Source organism: Dermacentor variabilis, chromosome 6 (genome assembly GCF_050947875.1).
Source record: "Dermacentor variabilis isolate Ectoservices chromosome 6, ASM5094787v1, whole genome shotgun sequence".
NCBI classification, from domain to species: domain Eukaryota; kingdom Metazoa; phylum Arthropoda; class Arachnida; order Ixodida; family Ixodidae; genus Dermacentor; species Dermacentor variabilis.
Genome location: NC_134573.1, coordinates 129,262,826 through 129,277,948, shown reverse-complemented (window position 1 = coordinate 129,277,948; position 15,123 = coordinate 129,262,826). Strand labels below are relative to the sequence as shown.

The 15,123-nt window shown below is 44.7% G+C and overlaps 1 protein-coding gene across 10 annotated transcripts in view; it reads left to right on the top strand.

Moving 5' to 3' along the window:
* hyd (E3 ubiquitin-protein ligase hyd) overlaps positions 1-15,123 on the top strand; it is a 141,334-nt gene that overhangs the window by 82,198 nt on the left and 44,013 nt on the right. For 8 of the 10 annotated variants that reach the window (XM_075695788.1, XM_075695785.1, XM_075695787.1 and 5 more), the window contains 6 exons: positions 1,813-1,968; positions 3,555-3,672; positions 3,751-3,858; positions 6,090-6,335; positions 10,200-10,504; positions 12,089-12,305. In XM_075695788.1, the coding sequence (XP_075551903.1) occupies positions 1,813-1,968; positions 3,555-3,672; positions 3,751-3,858; positions 6,090-6,335; positions 10,200-10,504; positions 12,089-12,305 (1,150 nt within the window). The remainder of the gene's footprint in view (positions 1-1,812; positions 1,969-3,554; positions 3,673-3,750; positions 3,859-6,089; positions 6,336-10,199; positions 10,505-12,088; positions 12,306-15,123) is intronic. The other 2 variants (XM_075695783.1, XM_075695790.1) reach the window with 1 other exon arrangement.

Genomic DNA, 15,123 nt, shown 5'->3' with positions numbered 1-15,123 from the left:
TATCAGCACAACATTGTAAGTATTTACTGTACTTCCTAGTAAATTTCGTTTTTCACAAACCTCAACATGTGTTTTTCAGTTCTAGAAAGTGCATTTTCTAAGCTTTCTATTGATATATAACTTTGGTTTGTAACCCTGATGGTGTACTCAATAAAAAATTCTGTACTAAACCTTTAAAAAAGTTTCCATGGTAAGGGAAGAGCTGACAATTTTTGATAGCAGCAGCAGCTGGTAGAAATCATGTGATCATCACTGGTTTGATAATTAATTGTAATTCTGCTAACTTTTAATTAGTGGCTAAAATCACTTATTGAAATGGCAAAATCGAAACTGATCAGGGCTTGAATCATAGTTGTTTTTACTGTGTTATTGCAAGTTATTAGATACCTGCAAATATCAGTAGACAAAATAAGTTTACATTTCCTCCCACAATTGCCCAAGGGAGGCTATGTGGAAAAACGCTTATGCGTTTAATAGCAAGTTTGGAAAGGTCTCATCCTGAAACTGGTGCTCATCTTAACAACACTATACTAAGTAGATGGGGCTTGTGCACTAACATTCTTCAATTTTGCATATGTGATATGTACACCAAATTAATTAATTAAAAGGTTCAACAGTGAATTTAGTTTTGATTTCAGCCACTGTTATGAACTTGGGCCAACAAAAACTGTGTTGAATTGGGTGTTCTTAATACAGTTGAACCTTGATATAACAAACTTGAATAGGATGAATTATCAGATATATGAAGTAAATCTAAAATGTTTCTTGCCAATACTAGCATGTAAGAAAGGCATGCTTATAATGAATATTGCACTTAATGAAGCTATGGTCATCTCACATACAGCTTCATTTTAACAAGGGTCGACTGTACTTTGGTATGGTATTCGCTAGGATAGCCCTTGCTACCTAGTGGAATAAAGTAGTATTTTGAAGATAACGTGTACTATCGTTTCCAAAATACCAGAACATTTTTATAAATGTGGTTTTATACTGACCTACCGTGGTGGCATACACTCTAAAAACAGTTGCACCCTTTGGGGTGTATATTTGCCACACAAAGATATAATTTTCATCTATCTTGCTTGCATTTCATTTCTTGAAAATGCTGCGCTTGTTACTTCCCTGTCGAGAAAGCGCTGTCATGCTGATAATGCGCATACTGTTCGTGACTTGGAAGTACTGGGCTCGCAGCATTAGAGAAAGGAAATGCGGCCAAGACAGATCACAATTATTGTTGCGTGGCAAATATACACCCCAAAGGGTGCAACTGTTTTTAAAGTGTAGAGGCTGTGGTGTTGCGCTGCTCAGCCCGAAGGCGCAGGATCAAATGCTGGCCGCTGCGTCCACATTTCGATGGGGGCAAAATGCAAAACTACCCTTGTACTGTGCACTGGGTGCACGTTAAGGAACCACTGACGGTCAAAATTAATTTGAAGTTCCACACAAGTGTGCCTCATAATTGTGGAGTTTTGGCATGTAAAACCCCCAGAATTTAATTTTGTTTTGTACTGAACACTACACCTCATACACACAAGGGGTCCTGACCTGTATTCACAATCGCCCATCACTGTAGCCATGCTCTAATTATCTCATCAATCACATGACTGGCTACTGCCCAAATGCCAGCCAGTGAGAAAACACTCTTGCATATGAGGAGTTTTTGTAATATGGGCCTTCATTTGTAGAGTGGTAACATAGAAGTTGGGTCAAGGTATTTATTAGAGCTCCTAGTTTGTGGTTTTTCAGGGAGTTGTGTCATAAGTTAGTCATTCTCATTCGCCTCTTTAAATATTGTCTCTTTGTCATTTACAGGGGAGTGAGGAACTGTTTGTTGTAGAACCAATTGTGCCCCGTGCCAGTCAACCTGAAATGGTGGCGTCACCTGCTGAGCCACCCTTAGGCCAGAATCCTCTGTCCGCCAGGCAGCCACTGGGGCTCAGGGATGCATTAGACGACGACGAGGCAAGCGTACGTGATGTTGGCTTTGGTTTTCGTAAATGGAGTTATATGTTTCAAGAATGCTGTTCCAGCTGTAGTGTTTGAGTGTTTGATTCCTACTTGGCAGTGCAGCAAGAATAGCCTTGTAAGGGTGACCTTGTAGTGCAAGTCGCTTACATATGGCTATTGTGGGGATGCGCGACTCTGTTGCATCCCCTGATATGTTTTTCCCGCAAAGCTCCCTTTCCCTGCAATCCGGCTTCGCCGCCTGGACTGCGTGATGCCCGCGGCAGTCGGTCTGGTTGAGGCGCAGTACGAGAGATGGCGCGAGTGTTGCGCTGCTAACGCCGCCTCCGGTGGGGTTACTTGGGAGCGAAAAGGAGAAAGCTCTCTCTCTGGGGTTGCGGGCCGGTGAGCGCGGCAGACGTCCCTCGCGGGCGCCGATCCATGCTTCTGCGAGACCGTCTCGCGTGGCCGCGTTCGAACACGCCACCGTTCGCGTGACTGTACGCGCGAACGACCAGGCGTTGGGATCCAGCATGGGGCGAACATATTCGCTCGCTATCCGGTCGCGGTGAATCGGACTTCCTAGATTTGTCGCGCGCCCATCGGCATGTTTTGTTCATAGCAACTCGGCTAGCAGGTATTGATCTATGAAAGGTGCACTAAATGCCCTTGTGATTGTTTGCACTACTGTGTTGTCGTTCCTTTGTCCCAAGAGCACGGGATGAGAACCCCACACCGTAAAGGCAGTAGTGCTGATAGCACCTAATGATGTCCTTCAGCGCCACCAGTAATAGCTCAGCAAAATGTGCCTGTCTACAACTATAGGGATGCGAGCACCGATCCTTTCTAAACAAACAGATCTCTCTGTCGCCATTTTGGAGCAATAATGATACACTGGTTCATATGTGCATACATCTCTTGCTTCTCCTTTGCGTGAATTCCATTCATTCAGCATTGGCATTGTTAAACCTGGCATTTTGTTAACTTAAATGGGTTTTATGCTTGGTGATATGTTCCCAGGTAAGGCAGCCCTAAAGTACAGTTTTGCAGTATGAGACAACTTGAGTTGCATGATCTTTATTGACAGCTTCTCTAATGAAAAATAAATTATAATGCCCTAATACTTGAGGCACATAACTTGCAGGTTTGATTGTAATATACTCAACAGTAAAGGTTATCTGTAGATGAAACAGACAATAAAAATGTATCGAGTTGTCGATAAATTCGACTTCGCGCTGCCATCTGCTAGCCGCCTAGTTAGCTCAGATGGTAGAGCGGCTGCCCCGGAAAGGTGGTGGTTCCGGGTTCGAGTCCCGGACCATGGCGAATTTTTCTTCGACTGTGAGGCTATTCTTTCGAGGAACCCATATGGGTTTCCTTTGTAGCAATTGCTACAAACGGGTGGATGTCTGATTTGCCCTTTGATTCCTTCTCTCCACCTTGCGGGTTTCCGCAGAACTATTACGTCAAAAGTATTGTATGCCACAGTCGTTACTGCTATGTACTACTGTTGCCTTGCTTAGTGATTTGTCTATGTAAAGCCAGGTTATGTGTACTAACTTTATTGCTTGTGGTACACAATCATTTGTTTGCTCTTTTGGTTTCGTTAGGTTGATGTTGTGGACGGTGCTGTTGGGGAAGATCCGGATCACGAGGAAAGTGAACGGGACGAACGGATGGAAGCCTCTGAGCATGATGGCACGCCAGCCCATGAGCACAATGATGAAGGTAGGCGGAGTATTGTACGTGTGCTTTTTTTCTAGAGAAGATGGCAGAGGTGCGCTTTGACAAAGCATTTCTGTGCAGAGAGCGACAGTGACAGTGACCCAGACAGTGCGTCATACCAGAGCAACCAGGACAATGCCAGCGCCCAGAGGAGTGCCACAACTGGTGCCACGGCAGGGTCTGATGCTGGTATGCATGTCACTGTGCACGTTCAGAAAATGCCCAAAACTTTTTAGACTTTACAAGGAAGTTGTATTTTACAATAAATGGATGCACTTGCCAAGAAGAGTTAAAAAACAAACAAACTAGAAAACATGTGCCACTTCTCTCGTTTACTTCATTTCTGTGCAAGGCAAAGCAACTTGTTTTCATGTAGGGAGAGTAATACAAATGGCCAGCTCAGCAAGCAGGGATGTGTCCACTTGGCATAGTAGGTGGTATGGTGCCTCCCTTTTTAGAAAGCACGAGCATAGTTTTATCACATTCCTCAACAGACCAACTATGAGAACATAATGTGGTATTGGATCTTGTGGATTCCTTCATGATGCAGCATGTTGCCAATGTGAAGCTGCACACATGACAAATAGGCTTCGCTAGCATGGAAATTTGGTCTAGTTCTCCTTGCATGACAGACTAATTGCAGCACATGAAGGACATAGTGAGCAGGAAAATACTCTCACAAATAGGCAGATGCACAAGATAAATGACGCTCATTGGATGGTTGAATGCTTTTATGAGCCCCTGGGCCCATTTTCTCAGCCGATCAGTTTCAGTAATTGGCCAACTTTCTTAAAACCTAATTAAGAGACCAATGGCTCACTTGAGCTATAACCATTGTGTCAATGACTCATCCTAACATCCACTGAAAGTGATCTGTTACACTACAGCATTGTATGATAAAGTGACCGGCACATGTCCTAAGTGCACTCATCTTGCTTTGTTGAAGTTTGTGAGTATGTTGTGCTAATTGCAAAGTATCTATGGGAATATTTTTTTTTGTCCTGAATCGGGGTTTTCATTATGTTGGATGCTGGCTGCTTTGATTGAGATCATGTGGCTTCTGTTTCGATCACTGTTTCGAGCTCGCACGCTTACACGTCAGTGGGAATGTGCTCGGATGTTCTGCAAGTTGAAAGCCACTTTCGGAACTAATAGCAAAAGATGTACAATACGGCCACTAAACTCTTTGACTGCTTTAGATTTTGGTACGCAAATATAACATGAGACACAAATTATAACTGCCAAAATGTGAAAAAAGAAAACAGATTTATGTCAAGCATTTTAAAGTACGAGCGGATAGCCTGCTACCGTTGGTTTTCTTACTGCCAAGGGCCATACAGAATTACTTTTGCTGTAATGATACCTGAGTAAATGGATTTTGATGTGGATTTGTTGTAACCATTGGCAGTAATGGCGCTAAACACTGAACTTTGCTGCAAGGGCCTGCTGACTGACCATCTGTGTGCTGGCATTTGTGCAATGTATTATGCATGTTTACAACCTGTTTTAGCTGGTGTAAACACGTCGACTGGATATTTGAAAACTAACTCGCTGCGGTCACTTATTTGCTATCCGTGTTGGGCTCCTAAGCACGAGGTCGCGGGATCGAATCCTGGCCATGGCGGTAGCATTTTGATGGGGCGATATGTGAAAGCACCTGTGTACTTAGATTTAGGTGCACGTTACAAAACGCCAGATGGTCCAGATTTCCAGACTACGGCGTGCCTTATAATCAGATTGTGCTTCTGGCACGTAAAACCCCATAATTGAATTTTTTTGTATTCGAAAATTGTTGCTAGGGTTTTCAAGTCTGTTAGCAGTTCTTTAGAACAGTGCTTTTAAATAATAGAGGATGTGATCAGACACAACATTTACTGCTTTACTGCCTCTTCGTAATGTGACAGCAAGCAAGTGAATAAACATATCATTTCTTGTAACCGTGGCAATAATGTTACTTACTGAAGAGAAATAAATGCACTTTTGAGACTGCACTATGAGGTCTAAAATAGCAGCCAAGTAAATTTCTATAAAGATAAGGGATAAAGCAAAGCAAGCGCTTGTACATTGTGGAATACACATTATTATCCAAGTCCGAGGCAAGTGAGACAGTCATTGCAACTTTTTGCTATGATGAAAAGCGTAATTTACCTGCTTATTGCATGTTGGAGTACTTGAGATCACTGTGCTTGAGGTTTCATACAAGGACTTGTCCAGAAAAAGAAAAGATGTCTGTTGACTAGGAGAGCTGGTTTAAAACATTGAAAATGCAGGGAAGTTTAGTAGTATTTGACCTGGAAAGGATCCCTGGGACTACTAAGGTAATATTCCAGCAAGTTGAGTAACATGTATAGAAACCACAATCTTTTTGAGGTGGGAAGATGAGTGTTTGTGTCCCACTCAACAATCATTAATGCTTGCAGAGGACGAGTCTGCTGAATCATCCAACATGGAGGAAGAGGAAGAGAGTGAGGCTGGTGACACTGAGCCTGACACAGAGGAGCTAGCATTGCTTGACGAGCAACTGGAACGGCGAGGGGGACCGTCGAGCAGTGGGGGTGGGCCTGGGGGCCTCGGAGGCTCTCGACCAGGCAGCCTGGCCCCCCAGCACCTGCAGTGGGCCCTGCGACAGAGGGACCCCGCTGGCCGCTCGCATGTGACCTCTTCCGGTGAGTGTCAGTCTCCCTCTTGGGTGTGGCTTGCCCGCAGTTCTTGCAGCATGCAAGCCATGGGGAAAAGCTGAATTTCCTCATGGGGTGTCCATACAAGGGACATACGGGGTTCTGGGATGAAATTATTGATGACATTGTTTCTGGTTAACCTCCTCTCTACCTTCTTCAAGTGGCGAGGCCACCTATGAATGCTCAACACTTCTACACCAAAATTTTCAGAAGCAGGCTACCTAGTGAAACCAGCCATGCATGACATTCGGGTAGTTGGTGTCTGTGGCTTCAGGAATGCGGGACAGGGGAATAAAGACAAGCAGATATACACCACGAGCGCTTGTGGTGTCTCTTCCAATGTGTATTAAAGTGAAATGTTGTTAAACCGTAATTGGCCGGAGCTCGAAAAAAAGTACATAATAAATGGTAGTACTTCTTAAATGAAATAGCGTGAGATCCGAACTACAACAGAGTGCAATGAAAGAGCAGAAAACATGCAGTACTGTATTTATTCACTTTGCACGACAAAAGTATGTTATTATCGTTTGATGCCATGGCGGGCTAGCAGCGACAAAGGCAGCCCCAAACTCACTTAAAGGGCCCTTCAACAGGCCACATAGGAAATTTCGGTTATACACTGGAAGTTGTTACGTGTTCTTTAGAGCTCGTTCTTCGGTAAAAATTTTCAAATTGGTTCATTAATAGCCGAGATAGAAATCTTTCAGTGCTGCGAACCCATGATTTCAGAGGGCAAGTGCCACTGCCAAAAGAGACTCTCTCCACTCACCCCATCTACCCTCCGCATGCGAAATTCCTTCCCTGCATTCTCCCATACCGGAGCTCGAGCGTTGCATGACGCATACTTCGGGGGCCCTGCCTTCATTTTTTTGTTTTTTTCTCGTCACTTTTTTGCAATGTGGCGCACTTCCGCTGTGTGAGCGGTTGCGATTGTCTTGTTTCGCGGAGTGCACGATTTTGCGCCCTGTGCGTGAAGACACCTGACTAGTGCTATAAGTCAGTGCTACATGAACACTGAGGCAGACACAAGTGGCTCATAGAGCTCGATCACACGTTGGAACACGCTAGGAAATGACACAGCTTCGGTGTCGGTGCACAACTGCACGACGTGGGAACAAGCAGACTAAACTGAAGTACATCTCTGTTGCAGCAGTGCGAAGTAAAACAAAAACACGAAGACATTCGGTTCATGTGATTTATTATTTCTCTAAACTTTAATTGCAACCAACAGTGCAAATGCAACCAGCAGATTGCACAAATAACAGATGTAACCTTGAGTAATTCTCGAAGTCGCGTGCCACTACAAGCGACGTCACAGCACAAACACGTGTACGTTACCCTCCGGATTGGAGCATGGTGTCCCTGAGGAGAAGGGCAAACGGCGTTCGGTTTGAAATATCAGACCTTTCCGCGGCGCATAGCGATGTAATCCGTTGCAAACACGGTCGTTAGCGTGCATTGTATTCTCTGCACTTGTTAGCTCAAAATGGCCAGACTTGGTGAGGGGCCTTTGGGGGGCCCTTTAAAGTGCAGGTTAAAATTTTAGCGATATTGGCGTCTCTGGCAATACCCGACTTATCCGACGTATCCGACTTCATGGGCCACTGCCTGGCACGCTGGAAGCGCTGAACTCGTCGACTGATGAGACTGACGAGACTGCCACTGCCATCTGTAGTGAACGGTGATAATTAGCTGAGGCTTGGCACAGCCAGGTTAGAGGGGCTCTGTGGTAAGCATGCATAAACTCACAGCTGGACAGGCAGGACTGCGGCCATGATAAATATTCGCCCATTTCACTGTGGTGGCATTCCATTCCTGCATGCCTCTGCGTCGCATCTACACCATGGCCGCCGTGTCACATTCTCTTTCGTGACAAATGCAGCCTGCGGTTCCTGCTTGTTTCTGGCGTCATGTCAGAAAGGATTTCGTTTGTCTACTTCGATGCATCCGATGTAGAGACGCACGAAACATATTGACGATGATGCACTACCGGAATTGAACGCTCAAGAATATCGCCCTTGAATACAACTTACCTTTGAACGTTACCTTTGGTTTTCATGCGCCATCGCGGCATATAGTACTTAAGAAAGCATTTGCCTAGCAGATCTTGATGGGTAATAGACTGTGCAACTGAAGTGCAGTTTCATCAACTGCATTTTACATGCTTTGTGTGTGATGGCTGGTCTGTGTCGCACTTGCCTGCTGCGCCGTGGTGCACATTTGGGCTCGGAAAGCTGGGACAGGAAGGATTTGTTCGGCCTTCCTCTACTCAGCGCTGTGTACTGCACAGCCATTGCTCGTGCTTGAGTCGTATTCGAGCACCCGACGGCCACGCAACGCGTCGGCATTCTTGCAACAGCTCAAATCACAAGCGCAACAGGAAAAACGCATGCCGAGAGAGAGGCCCATCAACTCGCAAATGACGAGCGAGCAATGCGCCTGGCTAACTAGGTGCAACATGGCGCATCTGAGAGATCAACGGTTGTGTACGGTTCTTCAACATGCGCCATATCCGCATTGCTACCGCGTTGCTGCCTGGTGCACACATCGTCTGCATAGGTGCTATTTAATTGCTGCCAATAACAGAATTAGATGCTTACCAGCCCTGTAGTTTTGCCAAGATTACTTTGAAAGTATACACTAGGCATTTATACTCAATTTAGCACATATTAACTTTCGTTGCAGTTGGTCTGGTCAGTTGGTCTGCAGTTGGTGGTCAGTTGGTCAACTTTCGTTGCAGTTGATTTCGACTGATTGGCAGCTGATTCATGTCACTACATAATTTTGATTGTGCATGTTATTCCATTCAAATTTGAAAGCAGCATGATGCAAATTGAAGCATGTTGCATTTGTTCTAAATTAGTAGTTGCAAAGCCTGTTTGCATGTTGTCCTTTGTATTATTAATGTGTTAGTCTTGTGTGCCAGTGTTTTTAAGTCATCCATTGTGAACTGTGTTGTCCAAGCAAGCACTCATTCTTTCTTGGCTCCTTTCATGGCATTCATAAGCTTGGCAGAGGATTTACTTTCAGAAGTAAAAGTCTGGGTACCATTACGGGGGTGCTCAAATACCATCACTGTGCTTTTGTAGGATGCCGCCTATGGTTGATGTTTGTTTTTTGCTTGTAGCAGTGCTCAGCATGAAAAGGCTCCTCTACAAACAAGGAATGCTTATTGTAGGTGTTGCACCATGTGAAAATTTAGTTAGATTGCCGCTGTAGCGATAAAGACTTTTGCTCTGGTCCGTACCCGCCTACCGCATAATTCTCACACTTTTTTACTGTGATATGGATGAGTAGTCGGGGGATGCAATAATTACGCAGGTAAAATTTTTTATAGAATTTTCTAGGTGCTAAATAGAAAAATGGAAAATATTGTGGCTATAAATTAGAGTTCTCACGCCAGTAAGTGTAAACTCAAACAAAATGTTACTTCCAGACAGTTATCTCTGTAGTAAGAGCTCAGGTTCTGCGCAAGCAGGAACTGCAAAGGCTCTTCATTTGCAGACACTAGACCTGGTGTCGGGCCCAACCTATTTCGAGTCGGCATCAACATTGACATTGCAACGAGCAGATGACGGACATTGCACCAATTTTTCGAGAATGTGGTGTTTACTCGAGGGGGAAAAAAAAAATTGATGGCCACTCTGCGTGTGGGGGGTGAGGTGGGGTGCAAGCATTAGACAAGTAAATACATAAATATGTGAGGTTTCGCTTTTGCCAGCTCAGGATGACAGTGTGTTCCCAACACACTGGTTAACCCGTATTGCAAACCGATAAGGGTGTGCAGTAGTTTTCGAGGCAACATAAGCAGTGTGCATAGCTTGACAATGGGGTGTGCCTCGTTCTGGGAAGGGTCGGTTTCCTTGGCAGGGACGGGCGGCCTGGTGTACATCGACCCAGGCTCACTGCGCCGATCAGCTGCCGTAGCTGCAGCGGCGGCTAGCGGTGCTAGCTCGGGCTCGTCTGTTGCTGCTGCTGCTGCTCTGGCTCCCGAGCTGAGTCCTGGCACAACTGCTGTGGGGCTGGCACGAGCTTTTGGTGCAGTGCTGCGGCAGATCGCCGACCTGCTTGGCTCACTGCAGGACAACCAGAACCAGGCTGGCCTTGGGCTTCCCAAGATGCTGGAGGTGTCGTACCAAGACACACTCAACATGCAAGTGAGTAAACCTTGTGGTTCGCTAGGCTTTAGTTTGAGCATAGTTGTGTAGTGGGTTCCTGGTTACGCACCGTAGTTGTGCAGTTGCTGAGGCATTGCATTGTTGAGGACGAGGTCATGGGTTTGATCCTGGCTGTGGCAGCCACAATGCAATGGGGTGAACTGCAAAAACTTTCATGTACACTTAGATATAGGCGCACGTTATAGAACTCCAAGAGGTCAAAATTAATCCAGAATCTCTCAGTATGGCATACTTCACAATCAGATCATGGTTTTGGCACATAAAATCTTAGAATGCAATAATTTTCTTTATTTTCTGGTTTGGGGGCGCTGGATTCTGGGCCGCTTTAACCTTGCACTATGCATGGCAATGCCCTTTTCGAACAAGTTGCAGAAGCAAAAGCAGTGTTGGCACCAAGCTGTTAATGATGGAAAACTTCTTATGCTATGATGTTTTTGGTGCATTTGGCAATGGTAGCTGAAGCCTGTAGGCTTTGCCAGCTACACTGTGCACATTAGAATCATAACGATGCTGCAATATGGCATAAGTGGTATAAAATATGTGATATGTGGTAAAATATGTAAATAAGTGGTATAAATAAGTTATATAAAATGGGGTAATAACTAATACATGCCAACGAATGTATGCCTTTTACTGCTCCCAAGGGCTCAAATCGCCCCAGGCACCTCAGAAAAAGCTCTGAAGGCCTGCCAGTGCACTTATTAAGCATAGCAGTGCCATTACTGTGACAGGAGACAGTGGGTGCACGCATGTATAATTGAATACATACTGTGTCCCATGACAACTGCCTCTTCCCACTCTTGGTATACTTCACTACAGTACTGCGCATGTGCTTCACCGCTTAACACTGCTGTACTGAGGTGAAGCTGACGTTCGAAAACCCGCATTATGCAACATGTTGTGCTTTCCCGGGCTTTGAAGCCTTTGGTGAGGACTATAAATTCAGATTTGGATTTGGCATCATTGCTAACAGCGGCGAATTGTTTTAATGAAAAACCTGGCACAGAATAGCGAGTAGCTTGGCAGCGAACATTGGAAGTAGCTAGGCCTAGCGTTGTCGCGGTGGTGGTTACGACTGCCAACAGATCTGCGTGCAAGAGCGGCTGTTCGAGGTGGCGAGATAACCAAAATGGCGCAGGTGGTGATTTTGGTAAATGCCGTTTCAGACTTGTTCTTATGGCAAAGAAGTCCGGAAAATAAGACTGAGATGGGCTTTTCACTACGAAATTTCAGACGTTCTTATACATTGACTTTATGGGGTACCATAGTAGTGCCGCGAAGACGTCTGAATTATTGGGCATGTTCGAAAAATCAGGCGACCGGAAAATGGGTCGTTGACTGCATTAAACAGTAAACGAACTTGTGATCCTGAGTTTACCAACACTTATAAAACACGAATATTACAGCTGCTCTCGAAGTGAATATCGAATAGCGTAATATTTGAAACTACTACTCAAAAATGAAAATATTCACACAACACTAGTCAAAATGTAACCAAGCCAAGTTTCACTGCTGCATGGAAGTTGTGCACGAGAGTGGTAAACACTGACTCCACTGCCACAGGCCTACCTGGACTATCACCTGAAGCCCACTTGGGACTGGCTTGTGGCCGTCATGGACTCCACAGAAGCCCAGCTTCGCTTTGGCTGTGCCCTGAGCAACCACTCAGACCCAAGCAGCACACTGGCCACTCCACGCACACGGAGGGGGCTCTTTGAAGATCGCCTAGTCGCTGCTGGGAGCCTGGACGGCCGCCGGAGGAACCGCCTTACGACCTATGGTAAGCATTTGATAATGTCAAAGAGATGTTAAAGACACATAAGTGTCGAGACCAGGGATTGGCAGCCTTTCGGGCCAAGAAGCCAGAACGTAACCACACAGCCAGCCATTTGGCAAGTTATAAGGCTGAAGGATGAATCAAACAGCGAGCAATATTCTAAATCTTTGCTTAGGTCATACTTGCATTGCATACTTGCATGATACTTGCATTGATTACATTGATTGAATGAGATAGTGGAATTGTTGTTGAAAAAGGATTTGCACACCTTCCATTAGCATTATTTTCGAATAGTTTGCAAGTGCAGCAAATAGGATTTTCGTGGCTTCTCGAGTGATTCATCGTGCTAGATGTGATGCCATACAAAAGTTAAGATATCCTAGAAAGTAGTCAGTGTGAAGTGCAGCTTTGAAGGCTGACACAGAGTAATACTGGTATACAAATGCAACAATTTGCTTATTTGATTATTTCATCACATATGACACAGTATTTTGCTGCATTATTTTAATCGTGCCAAAATCATCCATTGACACTCCCACCAAACCAGAACTTACTCGATGTTCACATCGACGGGTGTCCCTTTGACCGCGTTAATTTATACTGGAGCTCAGGTACCCATAATGAGTGCTCACCTCCGTGGTCAACTGAAGAAGGTTTTCACACCTGCCTACTTCACAAGCCATATGCGTCGTCGATGGCAGCACTGTTGCCGTCACTGGAATGTGTACTGCCCGTATACGCATTGCCGGCTGCCGTGTTCCAGTTCTTTTTAAAGTGCTGACCAATTGTCGCCATGACTTTATCCTTGGAATAGACTTTCTTGTGATGCATTCTGCTCTGATAATTGTTCTACTGGTACCCTTTGCCTTGAATTCCTCTTCTCCCACGTATTCGTGCCGAACTCCCCAAAAACTTCAGTATGATTGCCTTCGTCCGCCTGCCGCCTAAAGCCGTGACTTTTGTCAATTTTCTATCATCTTACCCCGTGCCTGATGGTGATTACATCGTTGCACCTGTTCCTGATGTCCTCTTGATGCGCAATATCACTGTGCCCCACTCCATTGGAACCGTTGCCAAAAACCGGACATGCCTCCCCGTCATCAATTTTGGCCTGACAAAGCAAGTTCTACTCCAAAGCATATCGGTGGCCACGCTGCATGCTATAGCAGTTGACCACATCACGACTTTTTCAGTAGACATCTGCTCTGATTCTTCAGCATGTACACGGGGGCAAGTTGCCTCGATGCCACATTTAGCTCAATGATCTCTGCAGCCCTATAGCCTGAACAAGCAGCAGCTCTATGCTGCCTTTTGGTTTCCTTCTGCGAAATCTTTAACCTCAACAATCAATAGTTGGGTCAGACTTCATTTGTTAAGCATCCAATAATACTGGTGATACTAGTCCCACTCATCGTTGGCCATATCGAGTTTCTGCATCAGAGCGTTAGGTTATTTAAGATGAAGTGAACAAGGTGCTTGCCAAAGGCATTGTTGAACCTTCGATGAGCCCTTGGCTGTCGCCCATTGTGCATGTTAAGAAGAAAGATGGCACGTGGTGTCTTTGTGTAGATTATCGTCATCTAAACTGAATTACCAAAAAAGCCTTGTCTCGCATTGACAATGCCCTTGTTTGTCTCCACGGTGCCAACTACTTTTCATCAGTAGGCCTTCAATCTGGTTATAACTAACCAGATCGATAAAAAAATAACTGGCTAACGCTGCAGTTATTTTTTAAAATATACAGTTAAACCTTGATATAACGAAGTAAGTGAAATTGGAAATTTGCTTTGTTATATCGAAATTTCGTTGTATTGTAATTCGACCTTGCATGCAAATAAGTACAGTCACCGATCGATTTTTCTTACGCAGAAAGGGACTGCAGAATTTTCCGAATTATTGGACAATCGAAAAAAGCAAATTTGAATGAGAAAACAGTTCATTATGATGAATTTGGGAGTTGGTGACGAATGAAACGATTTCATGCCACATCGACGATATTTTCACATAGATGGTACGAATAAAGTGAAGCCAGCCATGCTTTCGCGTGCAGTCCACCCCCATGGCGTCATTTGTGAAGCCACCATCTTTCTTTCTCACCCTTGCACACTCACTCCCACCTAAAGCCCCAAGTGCGTGGGATGCGATAGGGTCTTGTCACATTTGGACTTCTTATGGAACATGCTGCGGCTTCACTTCGGCGGTTCGTCTTGTCACGCTGTGCATGATTTGAAAGGTGTGTTTGCAAGCAGCTGCTTGTAATTCAATCATTTGATCGTCTGCGTCCACGAAAGCTTTCATTTATTGTCTCTGCATTCTTTTGTGATGGAAGCGAAATTTCTTTAAATTGAAATCACATACACACTTTGGCTTATTAAGGTTCTAAATAATGTGTTCTATGGACAAGAGGTTATGAAAAGTAAAGTACTTCGTTACATTGAAGTTTGTTATATGGAGGTTTAACTGTACATTGTAAATAATTTTTAGTGTTTCAACATTATTGTAAGCATATTACACTGATTTGTAAGCATTTTACACCGATTTGTAAGCACTTTACACTGAAATCCTGTTATTGTCAGGGGGCTGCCTCAAAGGAACACCATCAGCCAATACACTAGGATGGCCAGACAAAGCCATGCTGAAAAACAGAATGGGCTGACGGTGTGCTCTATGTGAGAGGACGTGAAATGACTGCACATGTCGGGCCAGATTACATAGGTTGTTCCCGGACGCTGTTGTAAAGCTTTCGTGCATGGTGCCTTTATACTCGTTAGTCCAAAAGGGTGAAGAAAAGTGCTCTAGCCTTGAAATGTACCGTATTTAC